The sequence below is a fragment of the Egretta garzetta genome, unplaced genomic scaffold (assembly GCF_000687185.1).
Source record: "Egretta garzetta isolate BGI_Z169 unplaced genomic scaffold, ASM68718v1 scaffold248, whole genome shotgun sequence".
Taxonomy (NCBI): domain Eukaryota; kingdom Metazoa; phylum Chordata; class Aves; order Pelecaniformes; family Ardeidae; genus Egretta; species Egretta garzetta.
In genome coordinates this window covers 592410-614690 of record NW_009260596.1, presented here as the reverse complement: position 1 = coordinate 614690, position 22281 = coordinate 592410, and the positions used below count along the sequence as shown (strand labels likewise).

Genomic DNA, 22281 nt, shown 5'->3' with positions numbered 1-22281 from the left:
TGAGAGAAGCAGAGCAAACTTTTGCAGTAGTGTGTTAGAGGCTTAAGTAAAGCATCTGGTGACTATACTGGTAGGTGCATTCTTACATATCTGCAGATCCACTGCAGGGAAGACAAGATTTGCTGGCTGATCCCATGTTGTTCATGCTGGGATCGTTGAAGACTCCTTTCGTTTGTTCAGTTCTTATGAAAATGCCACTAACAGTGATGTTTAAAGATATTCTCAAAAAAAAAAAAAAGGCTGAAATTCCATCCCCACCACATGAGCTCAGTTAGGCTGTTGTTGGCCCCATCATAGATGCAGGTATGCTTCTGTGGATGCATGTGAAGGTATGTGGAGAGTGGCAGAAGGTGGGAAAAATCCTCCTCCTGCTTGAGGCAACATGCAGACTGCCCCAGCTATGCAGGTCTGAAATGCAGACTTCCCTCAAAGAGATCAGAAGGAAGCAGAAGGAAAACCAGGCGCACATAGTCTGTTTGTTGTATGTGGGGAAATCAGGGAAAGATTGTTTCCATGACCGGATGATCCTCATGTCTTTTTTATTATTTGTTTTTTTAAAAAACAGAAGAAAGTTGCAGTGCTCTGTGTTAATCTAGTAAATACTGAAGTAGCAATGCAACAGCTGAGGGACTGGTCTGATGTACATGCAGGTTTCAGACAGTGTCGGTGCTCAGCACTGTCTTTCAACCATACCAAATTACAGTGACAAAACTCAAGGCTACTGCTGACACAAACAAGACGAAAGGTCACTGAGCCATGCCCTATGACCTTACAATATTTCACACCAGATTTTACTGAATTTACTATTAAAGTTACATCATCCAATTGAAAAAGGGTAGAAGCCTGATAAGGGCAAGTCCTTTGAAAGCTGTGATTGGTGTTTGGGTACCGTACAGTTACACTCCTTCCCATTATTGCTACAAGTGCAAATTAGTTTAACTGCTGTACAGGATGGGGTTGATGAGCTGGTAAAGTTTTAGCAATTACACAAGAAAGAAACAGGGATAGTTGTAAAAAAGAGGAGACCTGCAAGCCCTAATGGTATTGCTTTTTCAATTGCTTTTACTGCTTTTCCAAAGCAGCAGTAGCAGTAACACAAAAAATATGAGTGATCAGGCCTGAACATTTTCTAATTTGTGCTAAAGTGAAGCACTGAAGCCTACAAAAGTCACTTTTGTGAAAATAGAAAGAGAAGAGAATGAGGCCTGAGCACACAAGCTTCCTGACCAGTTTATGCTGGCATAATTTACCAGAGGGATTTTTTTTAGTTTGGTTTTGTTTTGTTTTTTTTTCCAAATGTGACCAGGAGACTTCTATTAAAACAATGTCCACTCACACAATTCTGTATTTGTTTCATTCTGGCACAGTCTGTTTACCTTGATGTCCTGGATTTCATTTTAGCACCATCAGTTAATTGTCTCATGATCTGTAAGAAAGATCCTTTCAAATGCTTAACAGACTGTTTCCACATTCTCTGGGCACTATAGAAAGGCTTCTCGCTTTACATCCATCATGCAAAAGCATGTATGAGCATAAGCATTTGGGCTGCCATTGATTTTCTTGTGCTGTAGTATTTTGTGGCTGGCTACGGCAAAAATGTGTGCCTGCCACTATTATTTACAACTGTAACAGTGAGAAATTACAAAACCCACTCTTCATTAACCTCCAATAAGGCTGTTCCTGCAGCCGGTGCTTGCCATTACATTGATGGAGTGCTAATACAGCTCCATAGCCCTGTCCTGTCTTGCCCGTGACTGCACCGCAGCTCCTGCCTCCCACCACTACCCAGCACACGTCCAGCAGAAGCCGCTCAAATGATGGATGAGAAAAGCAGCTCATAAAGGCAAGCACAGTGCCCACAGCCACAGCTGTCTAGCCCTGTCCCTGCAGTAATTAGATAAATGAATCCCAAAAGAAATCTTACAGGCAAAAGTAGAAGAAAGTGATAATATCCCCAGTGTCAATCTCTGATTGCTTGTGTTGCCTCATTCCCGCCTCTGTTTGTAGTTATTCGTGCTTGATACAGATTTGACACAGTTTACCTCTCCCACTTTCCGTGCTCTTTTCACTGCCAGTCCTCCAGACAGACCCCTGCGGGCACAGGAGACGTGGGACTGTCAGTGGCTGGGGCCAGACTCCTGTATTCTTTTTTTTTCTCCTTATGGCACCAGTTCTACTTTGCAGAGCATGCTGAACCTTTGTCCTTCTCCACAGAGTAAGAACATAACAAAAGGTCCATGGTAGGTCACAGATTGAGTTTAGTTGGGGAAAAATCCTGCAATTAGCAAATTCCCACTTCAAGAAAAAGTTGATGTGTATATAGGGATGCACTAGATAAAAAGGGAGAAGGCAAAGGAACACGGTTCAGGCAGCTGAAATTGTAATAGAGCTGATAAAAAGGTTTGTGTTTATTTTTACGATACAGCAGCATAGTGATATTACAGCAATTCCCCTATATCTTCTCTTGATGCTACTGAATGGTATCCATGAAGGAACTCGAGTGCCAATAATTACAATTTAAAGAGAAATTTATGAAAAATGTATATATATAAAGTTTATACATATATTCAGAAAAAATGTATATGTATATATTTTAAAATCACGTATATAATTTAAATACAAACACATAATATATGTGTAAAATAAACATATATACAAAAATGCAAAGAAACTTTGTTGAGAAAACCTAAGCAGTGCAGCTCTGATTGTGCTTTCATTTGTAGCATTGCATATCAGGAGTAATGTTGTGAAATTCGATGGCTGTAAAACTCACTCAAGAACAGAACAAATCTTTGTAGGCAGGAACTGCAATCCAGAGAAGTAAATGGGGGTCCTGTTGGATTGAATAGTGTCAAATGCAATCCTGTGACCTCACAGGAGAAAACACGTTAAAAAAAATGCTTCCAGCATGAGCAGAATTAAGAGGTGAAGTTAATATCCTAGAAAAGGCACAATAATGATGCAGAGCAAGTGACCTTTTCTTTTATTCTCTCTCGTCACTCTTAAGCTAGGGTAATTCTTGTTGAGTTCAGCCAGGTTTGCATGAGCATAAAATTAAATCAAAATTAGGCCCAGGTTGTTTGTTTTACCAACAGCGCATGTCTCAAGAGAGTTCTTTCATGTTCCTCCATAGAAACAGTCAGAGGTATGTCTAAGGCTGGGTGCTGCCAAGACCTGATCACTGGGCTTCAAATAAGAATTTCTGGCAGACTGAGTGGTCCCATTAATCACAAGTGGTATCTCTTAGAGCCCTCAATTACAAGAGATTAGTGGGAAACTGTAGCATTGGACTAAAGGAGTAATGACACATAGGAAGTGAAGCAGAAAACCTGCTTTATTTTTTTTTAAGGAGAAGTTCAATTTACAGTTTATTTAAATATAAATTGCAAGCATAAAGTATTAGAGTTCTTAAACGTCACTGTTCAGTTAGTTTCAAATTAACCATACCGTACTTCTGCCTTCCCCAGAGCAGCACTGTGATCTTCAACCTGTCTGTTCTGTAAATTGAACTGAAGTCTTATAAGTCCATTAAGTTCCTGTGCTATCCCCATAGCTGGCTGAGTTACATTTGCCCATCCTCATGCTTCCTCCCTCGTGGCCTGGATTGCCTGGGCCAGCACAGACTCTGAGCCTCCCCTGCTACCCCAGCTATAAATTGCGTGAAGGACCGTGAAACGGCAGAGCAGGAGGCCGTGGTCTCCCATCGTTTCTACCGCTGCAGCCTAGTTGATTTACTCTTGTCATAACCACTGTTGGGAAATACTTTGCATGAATCCTTGGGTTTAGGTTACGTTCATAGTAATGTTTAATAACGGAGTGCCTACCTAATAGCAACTGCAGGTCCTTTGAGGCCGGTAATGACGGAATGTATCCGTATGCCTTGCAGTGAGGTAAGCTGCGACTCAGCCCACTGTACAGGTGGGGAGTGTGAAACACAGGGATTGTGTCACTAGTTCACAGTTGTACTGCATCTGAGCCACAGCCTTTAGGAGGGGTCCTAGCTCCCCAATCTCGGCCTGATTCCCAGACCACAAGCCTGCCCGTCTCCTCAGAAGATACATCTAGCTCAGATGGTTTAAAATCTGTTTTGGTCTTGTGCCACAGTTATGTATGCAGTTCTGAATCCCAATATGTGTTTCTCAGGGCTGAAATTTGCCCCTAACTTACCTGCTTGTTGGGTTTTCCTATAGTCACCGTTCCCACGGCATACAGTGGGCATGTATTTTGCACAGCCAGGATCTAATTGTCTTCTCAATTAATGAAATGTAAATCAGGAGTAATTTGAAAAAGTTACACTGCTGTGAAACTGGCCTGGGTTAATACTCCAGAATCTACAAATTACCAGATGACTTCAAATAATCTATTGCTACTATTTGTGTTCAGTGTTCATCACACTCATGCTCTCATCTTTATTTTCATTAGCATGTAATTTTTACTGAAGACTGTCACACAGATTTGTATGTGCTACTGAACTGGGACAAGGAGCTGTGCTGCCCAGGAAAAACATATTTATTGCAGCAAAAAGAGTAACTTTAGTTAGCCTACAATGTAGGCACCTACATCTCAGGTAATCATTTAAGATGCTTATGGTGGTATAGTGAAAGCAAGAAGCACTTGTGGAGTGTAACCCATCTTATCTGGAAGGCAGGTCTATAAAACAGACCGCATGGATTACATGCTAAAGTGCCTGTTTCTCTCTATTGTCTACAAAGGGGTCAGACAGCTGGCTCAGATGGAGGCAGCTCCTGCAGGACGGTCTAAACGGAGGTGAGGGGAGTTACCCGTGATAAACTATGCTAAGGTGCACAGACATCTTCGCGCCAGCTGCAAACTAACTAGCTTCAGAGTAAGAAGGGGTCCAGCTATAAGGAAACCCACAATATCAATACAGTATTCCTCTGCCCTAACGCACATGAACCATTAAGTCTCAAAACAAAAATCCTCAATGCACAGGAAATACAAAGGTTCATGGCAATAACAGTATTTTTCTTGAGAAATGTCTATATTTGCCAGAGTTGAGGAGCCAGTGGTCAGAAAATGTGTGCTGTTAGGCAACTCCTGGGACTTCTGAGGTGAGCTCTTTTTTTTTTTTTTTTTTTTTTTTTTTTTTAGATCACATTGTTCCTGATACGGAAAGAGAAACCTGCTGCCTCAGCTTCTGTCACTATAGCTGTTGGAAGTTAGGAGGATTTGCAGTATTACTTCAGTAAGAAGTGACAGGTATTAATGTGATTTTGTGTGAACAGGTTTAAATCAGGACCCAAGCCAGTGATATTATACTGTAACAAAACTGATGTAGCTGAAGTTAGAACTGAATGCCCATACAGTTTGAGACCAGTAAGGACTCTTAGACTGCCTGCATATGAAGAGTTGTTAAATTTCACGTACTAGCCGTTCTCCAAACCCCAAAGAAACTCAGCCCCAGGGTATTCAGTTAACTCTCCTTTGCACGCAAGGATCAAGGATCTGGAGGACATGGATTCATAGCAGCCAAAAATAGACATAAACTTACACGGAAATAGTCTTCTACAGCAGAGCAAGTTTTTCATTTAAAGTAGTTGAAGAATAGCATTTATTTTTGACTCCAGCAGATCAGTCTAATGCTCTTGATTTTGTCATCTGTTTAAAAATGTGGGACACAGTAGAAAAAGCCAATGGCATCCAAACTTGAAAACAGATCAAGACTGATACTGCTTTGTTTTCTTGCTCCTTTAGGATTCAGTGTTGTACTCCTCTTCCCTGCTATCTTGACTAGTCACTCCCTTCTGAGGTGCCAGGAGACCTAGGACTGGAATAAACATTCCAACCTTGCCTAGTTCACATGGACTGACTGAGGGTGTTGGCTGCCTTTGTCCTCAGTAGAAATCAGCTCTGCTTAGGGTTGGGTTTAGAAGAATGCCTTTGGCAAAAGATTGGAAGCAGCTTTTTTCCAGTTAGAGATTAGGTTTCACAAGCAGATCAGCTAAGCAGTTGAGAAGAGAACCCATTCACACCTAAGCAGCATTTTTCCTCTTCCCCTCAGCTAATTGTGTAAAACTGAAATCATGTGCACATGTTGGTGACTGGTTCACTGTCTAATGACAACTTGTTTTCCTGGGTAAAAATAACGTGGAGTCAAGTTACCACTTTGACTCACAGACATAAGAAGACATCACAACAATGCTGAATAATCCCAATTAATCGCCATTCTCACTCCGCTGTCTTCAAAGGAGTTGTGTCAAAAATGAATTTGACCAGATTTTACCTCTCAAAGCAGCTGATTTATTTCCATGTAGGATGAGTTTAGGCCAGCCTGAAATGAGATCTATGTACAAAGAGTACCAGTCTCAATGAGGCCAACAGAAACTGCAGCCTCGTCAAACTTCTAGGGCTGCAACCTCCTCCAAGGGTGCATCTGCCATTTCAACAGCAGATATTCTCTCAGCCTGTGCTGAGGTGACCCTTTGTGGTCACTTGCATGCCAACCGTGGGTGGGTTTGGTACAAGTGACATACAGTTAAGGAGCATTTAGCTAAAAGTTCTGTTTGGTTGATGTGAAAGTCAGTCTGCTCTAGGCCAAAGCGTGTGCAGATGTGGCTGGAGGCAAGAGCTGGCAAAGAGGTGATGTTTGCCCTTTAAAGTTCAGGAACTCATGAGTCTGCATGTGGTGAACTTATGGGGAGAACCAAAGCCAGATCAACTGTCATTGGTTTTACTTACATCTAAATTGCTTACCAACGGGGCTAAGGATGCAGTATAACCTCATTAAATGCATGAAGATGTATTTTTGTCTTAGGAATAATGTCTTATTATGTAGCCATTTAATGAGTTGTGAGCTAACATGTTTTAACAAATCTTTTATCGCTTATTACATTCCACCCCCTTGATGATAATTTCAAAATCTGACCATTAAAACAGGGCTCTTTTCACAAGTCTTTGATGATGACACTTAGAACTGAGCACTTCATCTTTTTGCATTTGGATTAGAATCGGAAAGGTGTAAATTACAGATCTGGCTTTTATGTGCTTGCTTTATTGATCAGACTACTTCGTAGAAACTACAGCAGTTCTGATAGCTTAGCAGTCTAGATTACCTTTCAGCTTTCTTAATTGGGCCACTGGGGTACAGTTAATTTTCAATTTATATTGAGAGTAAGACAAGGTGATGTAATACCTCATGATTGTACTTGAGTAACATTGACGCTTAAACACCATGATGTACCTCGTAATTCTAAATACACAAGTTGCTTGTTGAAGAAGATGGCTGTTCTGGCTTTATTCACTGTGTATTTTAGGCCAAATTCTGCCTATAGTAATTCCTGCCTCTTCACTGACTTCACTGAGACAGTAGCTACAGCAAGCAAGTATGATTTGGTCAAGTGTAATTGTAAAGTTCATTCGGCATAACTGTCAAGAGCATCCAACAGACTAATCAAATGCGATCATCTTTTTGTGTGTTTGTTGACAGGTCAAAGTCATGGTGCGCATTTCTTCCACACTTGCCAGAGACACGTCTGAGTCCAGCTCTTTCTTAAAAGTTGACCCCCGTAAGAAGCAAATCACTCTGTATGACCCATTGGCCTGTGGAGGTCAGAATGCTTTCCAGAAAAGGGGCAACCAGGTTCCACCCAAGATGTTTGCTTTCGATGCAGTTTTCCCCCAAGATGCATCACAGGTAGGCAACATATGATCAGAATAGTTATCTGAACAGTAGTGTGCACCAGAGCCAAATTAGTTTCTGTTGCAACAGTAGTACTTTCAGTGCAGTTAGACCAGGGCTGAATTTGGTCCACCAATGTCATCAATAATGAGATCAGTTTATTAAATTATACCTCGAGAACTCTGTGCTTCCTTTATTCTTTACTGTAAATAGTTGCTTCTAAAATTACATGTGCAATAAATGTGCTAAATGGTGCCTAGTAAACAAATTCTAAGTATCAACAAGATATTGTATCTTTTAAAATCTTATCATTCGGTGTATACAGTGATCTGATCAGAACTGCCGTTCTCTAATGCAGTTCTCTATTCATTAAGAAGTCAAGGATTATTTATACATTGTTCTGTTGTTCAGTTTACAACAGGAGGATGGGGATTTTAGTCCACAAATCTTTATTCATATGTATATATTCAGAGTCCTTATTTTTATCAGACTTCTTTGGTTTGATGAACTACATTACCCAAATGTCATGAGGAGGACAGTAGAAGAGTAAAGTAACATTGCAAAGTATAATTAGAAAAAAGTACTGTTGTTTCTGTACTCATCGACTAAACAGAGCTAGGACACGGGGCCAGCTAAAACACTGACATATGATCGTATCATTAGGTTAATCCCTGACCTAGTTCTGGTCCAGGCAGCTAGCACCTCCCAGAGTAATGCCTGGATGCAGTTCAAGGGCTGGCCTGTGAACAGTCTCTTTCTTGGCCCATTTTATTTACTATTATAGAGCTAGTCTAGAAATACCCATGAACAAGGTGAATTATTGATTTATTACCAAATGTGAAGTGCTTCACATAAAAGCCTAAACTGCAAATTCTGATTTAGTTTCACCCGCTATTGATAGGTAGCTGCTGCAGAAGCACTGTAGACCATTCAGCCTGCTTGGACCTTAAATCTAAGAATGCCCATGGTAAATTTGTGTGTTGTATGCCTTAAAATACTGCTACAGTCTTCAGGGTGGAGCCTGCTGCTGCTAAATGCTAAGACGACTCATAATAGAGAAAAATTAAGTAGTGCCACCTAGCTAAGACCAAAGAGGCTGTTCCCCTTACATTCTTGACCCACCTGCTAGTGGAATTGTACTTAGTCCATAACTGAGTAAATAATAAAGCCTGTAAAAATTTGATTGTTTTAAAATCACAAATGTATTTTTAAAGTCCCCTAAATAGGCAGTTCTAACAAAACAGCCACATCCCCTTACAGTATGCGTATTTTGTTTAACCTCACAAAGAATGTTGATGCTTCAGCAAATGAAACTTACTTGACACAGGGCAAAAGTCCTGATTTATGTGCTTACACAAGTAATGTCGTTCCCATCAACAGCATAGGTCACATGAATGAGACAAGCAGGATTAGACTTTCTGGTACTTCAACATGCTATCTGGAGCACTGATGGCATTATGACCATTTTGCAGTGAAAATGCTCTATTGGTTTTCCTTATTGTTAATGGTTTTCTTTTCTTTTTCTTTCTTTCCTTCTTTTTTTTCTTTTTTTTTTCTTTTTTTTTTTTTTTTTTTTAAATACCTGTGACAGGCTGAAGTATGTGCTGGAACTGTGGCTGAGGTGATCCAGTCTGTGGTCAATGGGGCAGATGGCTGTGTGTTCTGCTTTGGCCATGCCAAGCTTGGTTGGTATTGTTAAATTTCCCTACTCAAGCAGCAAAGTGAATATTTTTAACCCAAGGTTGCTAGTACTTTAGATTAGGGAAAACAAACTTTCATTTGCCTGTGTGTAGTAACTGTATTTGAAAGTGGTACACTGTGCATGACATTGTACTACACCTTCACCTCTCGCTTACACATCTGTTCACTGCATATTGTCTAAACATTGGACAGCATGCTCTTTGAAACAGGAGATATCTTTGAGTTGCTGCTTCATTCCATCCCCTGAGTATTATAGCAACTTTTAGCACTGTCTTCATTAATGAATGATCCAACAGTGAATTGGTAATGAATGATCCAACAGTGATCTACAGTTCTACAAATGTGCTTGGTATTGGAGACTCTTTGCCAAAATACCACTTTGATCAAGCTGTGTAAAGGCAGTGAGTACCCCCTCAAGTACTTGATGTTTGTGATGGCACTATTCAAGTGGTGTGACTGGGCACTCAAATAGTTTGATTTATATTCTATTCCCTGATTAGACAGTTCACTCTTTACTAACCTCTTCCTATTCTGTCTCCAACAAATCCTATTCTAATGGTGAACTGAATGTCACCAATGAATCAAAACTCGCACTTTGCAAATGCATCAACAGCATTTCAGGTATTCATGGCAAGACACTAAAAAGGAGAATCATCATCATTAACACACTATGCTTTTGAAATAACTGGATTTCGAGAGTAATCATATATTTTGTTCATACTTACAGTATTTTGAAAATACTGTCTCTTTAATGAAGAGGGTTGTATTGCATGTGTGCAACGATCTCCATTCTTTACTGTCTCAAAGAAACACAGACATACACATACAACTTAAAATGATAATTCAGTTTTTCAAGTGATAAACAAGATAAAGCTGTATCAAGCCAAGATTATGCCAAATTATAGGCAACAAAAACTGGAGAGCTGGAAAGTACTGAATGCTGCAATGCCACCAGCTCTGGTACAATGAATGGAGCAGGGCCACTGGTCCAGCTAACAACACGGCTTCTCTGGGCCAGGCAGGAGGAACACTAGGATGAGCACTTGGATATTTAACCCCCTATGACCTGCCAAACATGAAATGGCAAATGTGATGGAAAAGAAAGCCACCAGATAATGCTGTTTCACAAGTGCTACATGTCCTTTAGAGAGGTGGCCTAGCTAGGGCTTTGCTGGAGCACGTGTTGAGTCTGCAGTTGCTTCATTAACTGCACCGCCACCATTCCACCAACTGTGGACACACCCAGGCCTTGCCACAGAAATGTGCAGAGAAGTATTTTCTTCACTGATCTTTTTCCACATAGATTCAACGTAAGAAATGAAACAAGGTAAAGACGACAGAAGTACTTGCCTGAAAGGTTGTATACATTTATAATTTGGCTTATAAATTTAGCAGCTATAGAAAACTTGTCTAAGAGCATTATATGTAGCGACACCTAAAGCAGTATAAGATAGCGCTCTGTGTTCTTAATCAGCAAACTTTTAGAGCAGAGACAAGCCAGAGCTATAACTGCAGAGCCAAATAATAGCAAACCAGGGGAGTTTTTTTGACCCAGGTAAAAATATTTCTTGTCATGGATTCACATATGCACTAAATGACCACATGTACCTGTTTTGGTTTTGTTTTTTTTTTTTCCTGTATGAAAGTACATCTTTATGATCCTCGGACCAGGCTTATGCCAGTCCCAACCCCAGCATATGAAGCTTAATATACTGCTTTGCGGTAAAATGGTATTCAAAGAATACCCCCACACTCACAATATCTAAAGCAGGGATTTTTAGAGATCATAGCACTCCTTGTCTGCTCAATTCCCCCCACTATTCACCTACATCAGAGGCTGCAGTGTTGTGTCGTAGGGACCTGCAGGACCCTGCCTGGAGAATGGGGGATATCAGGGGAATGCCTGAGGTAATGATTTTTGAAAGCAGCTCAAGATTTCATCTGTCAGTTTTAAATGTTCTCCGGTTTCCATGTACTATTTGTCTGCCTGCCTATCTTTCTCCCTTGCTGACTGTCCTTATTGTAGCAAAGAAGTTGTTCTCATGAGGCTGTGCAGGGTAATCTTTCTTGGCAGAAGGCTGTGAAGGTCCTAGGAGTGATGTTATCTTTTCTCCATCCCCCTATTCCTGACAGGGAAGTCATACACCATGATCGGGAAGGATGATTCCATGCAAAACCTCGGCATAATCCCTTGTGCCATCTCCTGGCTCTTCAAGTTGATTAATGAACGTAAAGAGAAGACAGGAGCCCGCTTCTCAGTCCGAATTTCTGCAGTGGAAGTGTGGGGGAAAGAAGAAAATCTGAGAGACCTGTTGTCAGAAGTGGCTACAGGCAGCCTGCAAGATGGCCAGTCCCCAGGTGTCTACCTTTGTGAAGACCCCATTTACGGCATGCAGGTGAATCCAAGGTTCATTTTACACTGAAACAAGCAATGTGACCTTTTTTTTTTTTAGCTATTGAGATGGTTCAAATTCAAGAACTACCCAGAGCATAAAGTTTATAGACTTGAAAGTGTTTACTTTAAAACATGCAAGAACTTTATGACCTGCAGCTGCAGGGCCATCTGCTCTCCTGGCCTAAATATTTGTACCTCTGGTATAACTGATGTTGAGCAGGGGCTTGTGTTTGCAATAAAATGTGAAAACATTCAGTGCAAACAAAAATTCACCTCATTCTTAAAAAAAAAAAAAAAAAGTGTGATCTCTCTTTTGTAAAACAACAAGCTAAAATATTTACAGTACTGCACAAATAGCTGGAGGCCATTAATATGGCTGTTTATCTCTTTATAAACTACATTATTTATAGCACTTGCATTAGCAATGTTGTAGGAAGCATTAATCGCTACTTATTAATTGCTGCCAAGAAATAAATTCCTGAGCTGGGCAAGCCAAGAATAACTCGAACTCTTCTCAGGTTTGGAGGTTTAGCAGGAATTTTTTTTACCACTAGAAAGTCTCAGCAGCCCTATTTTTTTTCCGCTCTTGGTTTGAGGGAAAAAGAGGCCTATTCTTTCATTTTGCTCTCTGTGAGGGAGTGAATCTGATTTTTGTATGAGTAGATGAAGAGGGAGAAAATCAGCATGATGTAGCTTGAATACATTCTTTCAACCTTAAAGGAAAAGGCTGCTTCCATCCAGAACCTGCAGAGCACTGCCTGTCCAAGGATGGGGAATGGAGAGAGGAGGGAACAGACCTACAGGGTCATCATGTACCTTATTTCCAGCTCCAAGCATCTAGAAATCATGATTCACATCCACAAAAGTAATGAATTGTGAAATTTTAAACAGCAAGTAATACATTTTGTAATTTATCTCTTTATGATTTAAGCCTTTTGGACATATTTAGGTAATATTTTCCATTCTTCTCCATTCTACCAGAGGACTACAAAGTTTTGTCTTGATTTTAAAAAACAGTTAGGGTTCACATTCTCACTTGACTCCTGGCTTTAGTGCTTTATGAATTACTTACAGAATCACAAGAGGTCTCACCTGCTGGTATCCAGTAATGGGTGCAGTCTAGTGATTATAAGATGGGAGACTCAAGTCTTCGCAGTTCCCATTGGGGTGATCGATGGGGCCAGTTAAGATCTGAATTAGCATATGTATGTTACATATGTTACATAACTGTGTAACTAGCCTCTCATTACAGCTTCATTCTTTACTAAGGTATTTAAGCACAATAGCAATAATAATAATTATCCCATTATTGTTGCTTATTTTCATATAGATACAGACAGAACAGCCATATACAAAATTAATTATGTTAGATCAGTGGAAAAAAGGTAGCTCCATGAAATGTCTATGTATCTCTGCAGTGTAGAATACTGAATTAAATTGCAAGAAAAAAAAGCTTTTTTAGGTGTGTTTACAAGATAGAGCGACGTTCTGGAGTCATGTGTCCCACACCTGAATTCTCAAAATCCTCAGATGAGGGGAGGATATTATATTATAGCCATACAGATATGCAAAATCAGCAGCGTGTATAACAAATGAATAATCACCATATGTCATACTGTCTGTCATTGGGCCTTTCCAAGTATGCACATTTTCTGGTTGCTTACATTAGTGAGATCAGCCCACAGACTGGCCTGCCTTCTGCTCGCCTTGTTAACTCCTTCCTGCCCTGCTCCCTCTTTCTAGAGCGAGCTTAGCCTTCAGCTGTGTCACCCCACCCCATGTAGATCCTCAGCTTTATCCCTCCTCAGGCTGATTAATGGTTACGAAGAGGAGATAGGAGCACTGTCTTCTTTAGGAGAAGTTAACTTCTAGCTGTATTGCATAGTAGGGGAACAAACCCTGAAAACAGGAGTTCCTTGCTGTTTTTATGCCAGACGAAGCAAGTCTATCCTATGGGCTGTGGGCCAGCTCTGCCTACTGCCCAAACTAATGCCATCAGATTGCAGAGTCACACGTTCCTTCCACAGACAAACTAATCTTAGGTGACATGAGACATGCATGCATTCCTGACGTTATGGGGGGTTAATAATATCTGCCCTCCTATGCTGTCTGTCACTTTGGAGAGATAAGAGCAGGCTGGTGACTGGGATTGAGGTCCAGCAAATGTGAATGTACATATGTTACCTGCCTTGTTCCATTTAATGGATTGCCCTAGCTCGTCAGCAGGTGCATAAGCATGTGGTATGAAGGGGCAAGAAAAAGGCTTTGCTTCTGTGCTGCTCCCCACATGCTACAGGGCTGAACACAAGCTTCAGTCCTTGTTATTTCCCAGATTTATCTGTGGAGTGCTCCCTTCTAACACTTTCTGAAGGGTACTATGTAGTCCTGCCCCTGCCAGTCTCCACCAACAGTTGAATTTGGGATTGATGTGTCTTCCACAATTTTTTTTTTTCACTTCTGACCGTCAGAAGGACACAATGATTGCCAGAGCCAGCAATTCAGGGAATGAAAAGGCAGTAAAAATAATGAAAATAATAAATTATTAATAAGCATAAATAGCTTAAAATTCTGGGAAAGTGAAGAAGTAAATTTTCTGCATCTGTCAAGCCTGTAGGATGGTTTCCAGTTGCTGGGGCTTATGTGTAACAGCTGCCACCAGAGGTACCCCAAGTGAGAACCCTCAAAAGCCTGGATTCAATGGTGGGGCTGCTGGAGGGCATAGTATTGTCACTGCCAGTGGCAGGAAGGTCTCATTCCGTCGGGCACCTCCTTCTTTTTGGTCCCATCAGAAGCCAGTGTATCCTCAGTGTGCACTGATTGTGGGAAGTTGTCTGGTAGTGTTGACTTGTGTGGGAATTTCTGGGTCATTTCTCCCTTGTGTTAACCCGCAGCTTCAGAATCAGAGCGAGCTCCGCGCCCCTACGGCAGAGAAGGCTGCCTTCTTCCTTGATGCTGCCATTGCCTCACGTCGCAGCAGCCAGCGGGACTGCGACGAGGAGGATCACCGCAACTCCCACATGCTCTTCACTCTGCACATCTACCAGTACCGCATGGAGAAGAGCGGCAAAGGCGGAAGTAAGCTGTGCCTTTGCTCCTTTCTGTCTCCTTTCTGGCCTGGAAACTGGCTTTAAACAGGCCTTAAAACAGTATTCTTTAGTGGTGACAATTAGCAGCGTTCTCCATTCAGCACGGGGTGGGGCCGTTCATCCAGCAGACTGTCCACCTGCCTGGGAAAGACCCACCAAAGGCCGTTAAAGGCTGCTGGGGATTGTTACTATCGCTTGCCAGTTTAGTTGCTGTTGTGGAGATACCAACAGTTAGTCCTCAGCACTCTGTATCTAAAAGAAAAAGTGCTTTTCAAATTGGCTTTTAGTATTATCCTTACTGAATAGTGTTGAAGTCATGAAGTAAAATATTGTGGTGACAGGAATTCCTTGCCACCCTTACGTTAGCTGTTCCTCTTCGCCACCTAAATAGGGCAGCGTGTGTGGAACCTGATGTTGGCAATGCGTAAACTGTACCTTTTCGTGGAGATAAATGATATTTTAGTTGCTGGCCCAACTGCCTGTGCACAAAGGACTCTCATGATTCTTTATAAAGGCTCTGGTGTTTTCAGATTGGCTTGCTCCCTGTCTTTCCACAGATGCTTTCACTGGGTTGTGTCTTTACTTCAGTCTCCCACTTGTAAATGAGGAAAAGATGCTTCCATGTGAACTTGTATGTTTCTATAATTTTCAAAGATTTCATTTGACTCACACCATTTATATTTTTTTATTATATTTGTCTTCTGTTTCAAGTCTCCCAAATTGTTTATAACTGGACATATACAGAGGTTTTGGGTTTTTTTAGTAGGTTCCAGTGATAAAAGGTTTGCGTAATGTAAGAAGCACCCCCACTGAAAAAGAAAACTTTCGCATTAAAATTCTGTTTTTTAAATAATATTTTTTACAGGGAAAAATGTTTGTTTGAAAGACACCAGAGACCTCTGCTTCTTTAAAGTTGTGGGCTTAAGCAATTCTGCAGAAATAGCATATGATTCAGCTCCTGGCTCTGCATAGGTTATTTGTAATAAGGAATAGATTGTAAGCTATGATGCGTAGTGGGTGAACACCACCGCAGTATTAATGTCTAATGTTTGAATGCAGAAAATTTACATTGACTGTACTTAGAAAACGAGAAAGTTGCTCTAAGTGGAAATGCAGTTCGCATGTGTTTAAGTAATAACCCCCGTGGAATTGGCAGGCAGAAATCTCAATTAATGAAAGGTTTATTAATTAACCACCCCGCGGTGGAAAGCAAGACTGAATGCTCAGACTGATTCATAGGAATAAAGATGGCTGATTTTGAGGGAATTATTATTACAATTATTTAATGCTCCATGCTTTTTACTGCACGCCAGTACATGTACATGCAGTCCTTTTCTACTATTTTAAAATGCAATTAATAAAGGGAAAAAATATTTTCCTGTGGCTATAATGACTCATTTGAAAAAAAGAAGACACAACCCTGTTGGATTATAATATGGCATGCTTTGCCCACTGCCTGTAGTTGTATCTTTGTCTTCTGGCCATAACACCTCCTGTCTGCAAGTTTCCATATCTGAGTGGCCTCACAAGCCAGGCAGGGTCAGATCTCACTGATAGTTGAATGAGGGGGGAATTCCAGCTGCTCAGAAAGGGCGCCTAGTGATTATCACTGGCTCCTGCTGTACTGAAGGACTTTTCAGAAAACAACTTGAAGATAGTAGAGATATATAGATTCCAGTAACAGGATTAAACAAAGATAGAAAAAAGAAAAAAAAAAAAAAAAGAAACCCAGCTTCTAAAGGATAAGAGACTAAAGGGCTGGCTAACATGATTTTGGTAAAAAATGACTGTTAGAATAACGCATTGGTACTGTACTTACCTCCTTGTTAGATTCATTACCAGGAATGTCATGAAGCAGGCTTATCACCATTGAAATAAATGGCACTGTGGCAGAACTGGCACAGTCATTTTTCAGCTGTCAGCTCTGCGAAGCCTCTGTGGCCATAGACAAATACAAGTGTTAGGATGTACCACTTCTCCTCTCTATAGTTGCCAGACACACTAGGGGAGAACTTGCCTAACAAATAACTTCATTTTCAGATCCAGCAAGTGGATCTGCCATCCTAAAAATGTCTTACTTTGACTTGTAAATTAAATAAGAAGGAAAGATCCAATAATTTTTCTTATTCAGGGTTTCCTCAACCTGTGCAATAGGAATATGTGTGGAAACAATATGACTAAGATTTTGAAGGATAGTGATTTCTTTCACTTTCTTTTGTTTCCCTGATGTCTGCTAATCTTAGCAACAGAAATATTTATTATATATAATTCAGTAAAGTCATCTGTGGTCATTTTCAGTAGCAACTAAACACATTTCTTTGGGGGATACTCAAAAAAGGTAATTTCAGCCTTCTGAGGGTAGCAGTCTTGAAGGACTCAGGGACTCTTAAGTCTGAGAGTTTTAAGGACTCTCGGAGGGGAGGTGAAGGTCCTGCATGAGGAGTTCAGAGGACACGAAGGTGCAGCTGCCTGGATGTTACCCAGGGAAGGCTGACTTGATGTAGTGAGTGCAGGAGCCCGTAGTGCCCCAGGAGAAGTATCCCAGCACTTCCCACCATTGAGAGCACAGTGGTGATGCTTTTCATGGACATCTTTAATGGGTTGTTGTATAATCTGGGGACTGTTACAGTGGTTTGAAAGTCTAGCCAGCAACATTAGTTTTAATCATACATTTATTCTTCACTTCTGTTTCGTGATGCTCAGCATGACTTAACAAATATTGCAGTATATTTTAATAAATGGAAGTCCTGTGTTGCCTAATACCTGATGTAGCTGAAGCACTAACAGGACTTAAAAGAAGCGGAAGTGACTGTATTTTAACAATTGTTGACAATTGCTACAAAAGCTACGTTTTTGGAATATTATTCTCAAATCCCATAACATAAACCACTTTCACAGAAAAGGTCTTCTCTGTTCTTTCTTTTTCTTTCTTTTTTCTTCCTCCTTTCTTGTTTCTCTCTGCTTTTCTTTTATTTTCTTATCTTATCTCCATTCATGTTTCTTTTTTCTTTTATCATAAAAATCTACCCGTAGTTTTATCGTTGTTCATTTTAATTAACTATCACCTACAACTGAAACAGAATTATAGAATTACATATATCACACACTACAGAAAAGCTTTATATTTTTATAGAAATTTTTGTGTCATGCAAGACACCAGGTAGTAGCGATAAGCAGTGAGCCCTATGTTTTGCAGTGCTTGCAAAGAGAAGTATCTCCTTATTTTTTCAGTGTAGGTTAACATGTTTTAAGTTACAGCTAATAGTTATATATACCTTTAGTAGCTGTATGTTTTCTGTATTTATATACGTTTTTCATAGTAGCCTTTCTTTCAATGAGCAACTCTGAAAAATGATATGATTGTCTATCATATTTTTGTCAATATGTAGAAGTTTTCCAAGTGTCTTCTTCACATACTGATGTAAACTTATTTCCTTCTACCTCCTATGGCACCTACATGCCTGTATACCATGGTATGGTACCACAGCTACTGAAGGCAGGTTCATTGAAAAAACATGCTTGTGGTTGATAAGACATTTCCATAGCAATTAAACATACCTGGAAACTTCTTTTCATGTAGTCGCTCCCTTCCCCATCTTTGCTTGTGAACTGGCCTCCCACCACCACTAATACTTTTTTTTAACCAGATGTGTAAGTTGAGGTGCTATGTCAAAATAGCTGTGGATTGTTTGCATAGAGGTAAATTCAAATGTGAAAGTATTTCCACTCCTGTTTATGTTATGTTTGTGTTCTCAAATAGTGCTCTTAACTTTTGAGTTAAGGTCCTAGAAATAAAACTTGCCTTTTCCTACAGATTGCTTCTAAACTAACGCTTGAGAATAGGGAGGAGTGGTCAAAGATCAGATGCAAAAAAACTCAGCTAGGGAATTGTCTTGAGATAATAGAGAATTAGTAGCACTTCTGTAAAGTCTACATAGTTCCCATCCTGGGTTCATAAGGAGCCATATGTTTTTAAAGACAGCACATGTCTGTTAATCTTGGTATTTCAACTGTAGCATCTTTTCACTTTAAATGCAGTGTGTTGATACAGAGTAAACAAGAAAAAAGCCATAGGGATCCCCTGCCAGTTTTACAGAAACTATGTTCAGAACAGAGCAGCTTGTCTGCAACCCATTACGCATGGCATGGCAAACCTTTTCTTAGCCCAAAGGATAATGTAAAAGTATATAGACTTAAAGCAAAGTTGAATGTCCCACAGTCACCACAGTTCTTCTGAAGGTCCAGTATTCAAGATGGGAGTGATAAGAGAAGCTACCACAGAATCACTGCTCACCAAGCAGCAATTCCCAGCCTGTAGTTTTCTGGACAGCGGATCCATAATGACAAAGACAGAAACAGAGCCAGCTCACGTACAGGCTAATAGAGCTATATAAAAAAAAAAAAAAAAAAAAAAGCACAGCGGTGACTCCCACAGAGTTAAACCTGCAGGGTGGTTGAGTACTGAAAGCTTCGGCAATTTTTAAACAAGTCTGGAGCGGGCAGCAACGTACAGCAATAAAGGCTGGCAGTGAGCTAACAGGACCCCTACAGTTTGTTGCTGCTAATATGAATTAGGAAAGGTTTCTGGATTGTTTCCTCTTTGCAAGTTGTGTTGAGTCTTTTGCTTTCCTGGGAAGCTGCTCCTGGAGAGCTGCTCCTGGAGACACATGCTAACTGTTCGCTTTCTTTGTTTATGGCAGTGTCTGGAGGTCGCAGCCGCTTGCACCTTATTGACCTGGGTAGCTGCGTGAAAGTGCTCAGCAAAAACCGTGAGGGAAGCTCTGGCCTTTGTCTCTCATTGTCAGCACTGGGCAATGTCATCCTCGCCCTTGTCAATGGAAGCAAACACATCCCATACAAGTAAGTGGTATTCTGTGTTGCGCCTAATGAGAGGATGCTTGCAAGCAGTGTGCTTGTCTGGTCCTGAGGCAGGCTTGGGGTAAGCAGGCAGCCAGTCTGCTGGGGTCAGTGCAGCCCTCTTGAGGTACGGCAAAACCTGCCTAAGGTTCAGTGGCACCCAATCTAACCTTACATCTGGTGGCTACGCGGTGTTTGACATTCAGGTTTCCAAGGAAGAAGCTTGCTGAAACAGGACCCGGGTGTCTTAAAGATCTTAAGGCTTGAAGTTCAGCACATTACAGCTTTCTAGGACTCTTCAAAGATTTCTTTAATGTTTCAAAACATTTGAGAGCCAGTTTCAGATTTGCTCCACAGAGAAAAATATTGTTGCCATAAAGGAGCACAACAGAGAAAATTATTTGCTGTCCATTGTGTGGAATTTAGTTTTCTGAAAATATATGTCACAATGAGCATACATGTTTGTCATGAGATTTTTTCTGTGATTCAAGGTTACTTTGAATTTTATTTTTGTGTGATTTAATTCTCAGTGTCGCAAAAAAGAAGTAGGCCCTTCTAGTGACCCTAGACAAGTGGCCTTTGCTACTGCAGGTATCTTCTAGGGAATTAGAGGAATTGCTCACCTAGTGGGTGGGTTTTGTACTCATTTCTCTTCGTCGTTGTCTCATCCCATTTTTCAGGTGTGCAGATTTGAAAGCAAGTTTGGATTCATAACCCAACCTTGACAGTCATACAGTCTTCCTATTGAGGAGTTTCTGATTTTGTGGATGGTATTGCTTTTCTGCAGCCTAAAACCTTGGGAGTAGCAACTAGCATCACAGGCTTACAGTAGCATCTTGTAGTCAAACTGCTAATGAATGTAACCATTCATGAAGAACATATATATGAGATCTGGAGTTAGGAACAACAGGATGACATGAAAAATGAACCAAGTCATTCACAGAACATATTTCAGTCCATACATTTTACCCTTTTTATTATTTTTAAGGCTGCAAACATGATTATTTTCTCATGTTCATTCAAGATTGCAGGTATTGACAAGTTTACTTCATTGGTTTTGTCTTCATTTTGGAAAAGAAAGATGAATTGAGTTTGGTTATAATTTTATTTTTCTTCTAACATTTATTTTACAAAATTAATTGGCAGTCTGGGATTAAAACATGCTCTCTGGAAATATTCCTGTTCATGGAGCTCAGTCAGACTGGAATTCAGTTAAGGACCAACCACATTTGTACATATAAATGTTCATGAAATGTTTTGTGGATAATGCAGCAGCGTGAAAATAGCTTGAACTCTGCACTTCACAAAGTGTAGCTCAAACTATGCTTATCAAAAACCTGTCTTCCTTCCTGTTGGATTTTATGGACTGAAGGGAAGGCCAGCTGTAGGAATGGAAAAAATGAAGTTAATGATGCTCTCTAGACTAGAACTAAACATACAAGGAATAGTTACCAGGTACAACAGCTGTTTTCCCAGGTAATGCCTGATTGGGAGAGAAGCATGACCAACCATGGTTTCTACTTGCTGCACCACCAATCTCTTTCTGCTCTGATTCTCAGCTGTTGCACGGCCAGAGGTGCCAGCACACTTGCTCACCAATGTACTGCTGAAAGAAGATAAAAGCTGTCTTCAGGCTAGCATCTCCTCTTGGATTTGCTTCTGTAAGAGCAGATAGTACACAGTATAAGTATAGAGAAGTGGTTCGTCATCTGTAAATCAGAGACAATATCTCTGTTTCTAATGAGGACTTTTAAAATGTAATTTGAAAAACATATTGACATATTTTGGAGCAAATTTTGTTCGAGAAGAGTGCAGAAAACATTTTTTCCCATATGTGAACTATTCACGAGCAATGGAAGTAAGAGTCTTGGTGGCTGGGTGAGTACAAACTCTATTTGCTTGGTGATCCAGTAATACAGGTGTGTGCTGCTCCTTGGTGGAGAAGAGAGGAAGGGTGTGTGTGTGTGTGTGTGCTGCGCTGTGCAAGAGGCTGAGCATCCCACAGTCTGATGTGACCGGTGTTCAGGAGCACTAATGTTTAGAGCAGCAGCTAGCCTATCGAGCTGAGATCATTTCCCTTGCTTTAGGGGTGTTCTCTTTCATTGTTAAGGAAAAAAATTAGAATTTTGTTAACTGCCTTTTCTGAGTGGGCCCAAAGGAAAACAACAGAAGTGTTTTCTTATGTGACAGCACTGCGCTTTGTGTCTGTGGTCTCAGCAAATTTCCATAGAGCAGCAGACAAAATGGAGCATCTTTTCTTTATCTGAGCTATTAAACAGCCATTAAGTATTTTACGGCAGCCTGTCAGTAGGCACGGCACAGCTTCCTGGGAGCCCGGAAACTCACAATTTCGTAGACATCAGGTTTTCTCTTCCTGCAGAAATTCAGTTCTTTAAAGTCTGAGAGACTGCAGGCTCTTAAACTCCCTTCAGTGCTGTATCCAGCTTTATCTCTGCAGGTAGTAGCTGTAGGAAAAAGCTTGTTCAGATTCATAGCTGGTATAAGCAGATGCTGCTGCATTGCCTTCAGTGGGCTGTGTGTTTATGCCAGCAACGAATTTGCCTCTCTGCCTGCAGTCTCTATGAAAAACACATGCTGATGTT

General features: G+C 40.7%; 1 protein-coding gene across 1 annotated transcript in view; it reads left to right on the top strand.

Annotated features, from left to right (window-relative positions):
* The window catches only part of KIF26B (kinesin family member 26B), a 209290-nt gene that overhangs the window by 139001 nt on the left and 48008 nt on the right, over nt 1-22281 (top strand). The window contains exons 5-9 of the mRNA XM_009644711.2: nt 7448-7654; nt 9231-9324; nt 11474-11736; nt 14627-14810; nt 19522-19681. Of these exons, the coding sequence (XP_009643006.1) occupies nt 7448-7654; nt 9231-9324; nt 11474-11736; nt 14627-14810; nt 19522-19681 (908 nt within the window). The remainder of the gene's footprint in view (nt 1-7447; nt 7655-9230; nt 9325-11473; nt 11737-14626; nt 14811-19521; nt 19682-22281) is intronic.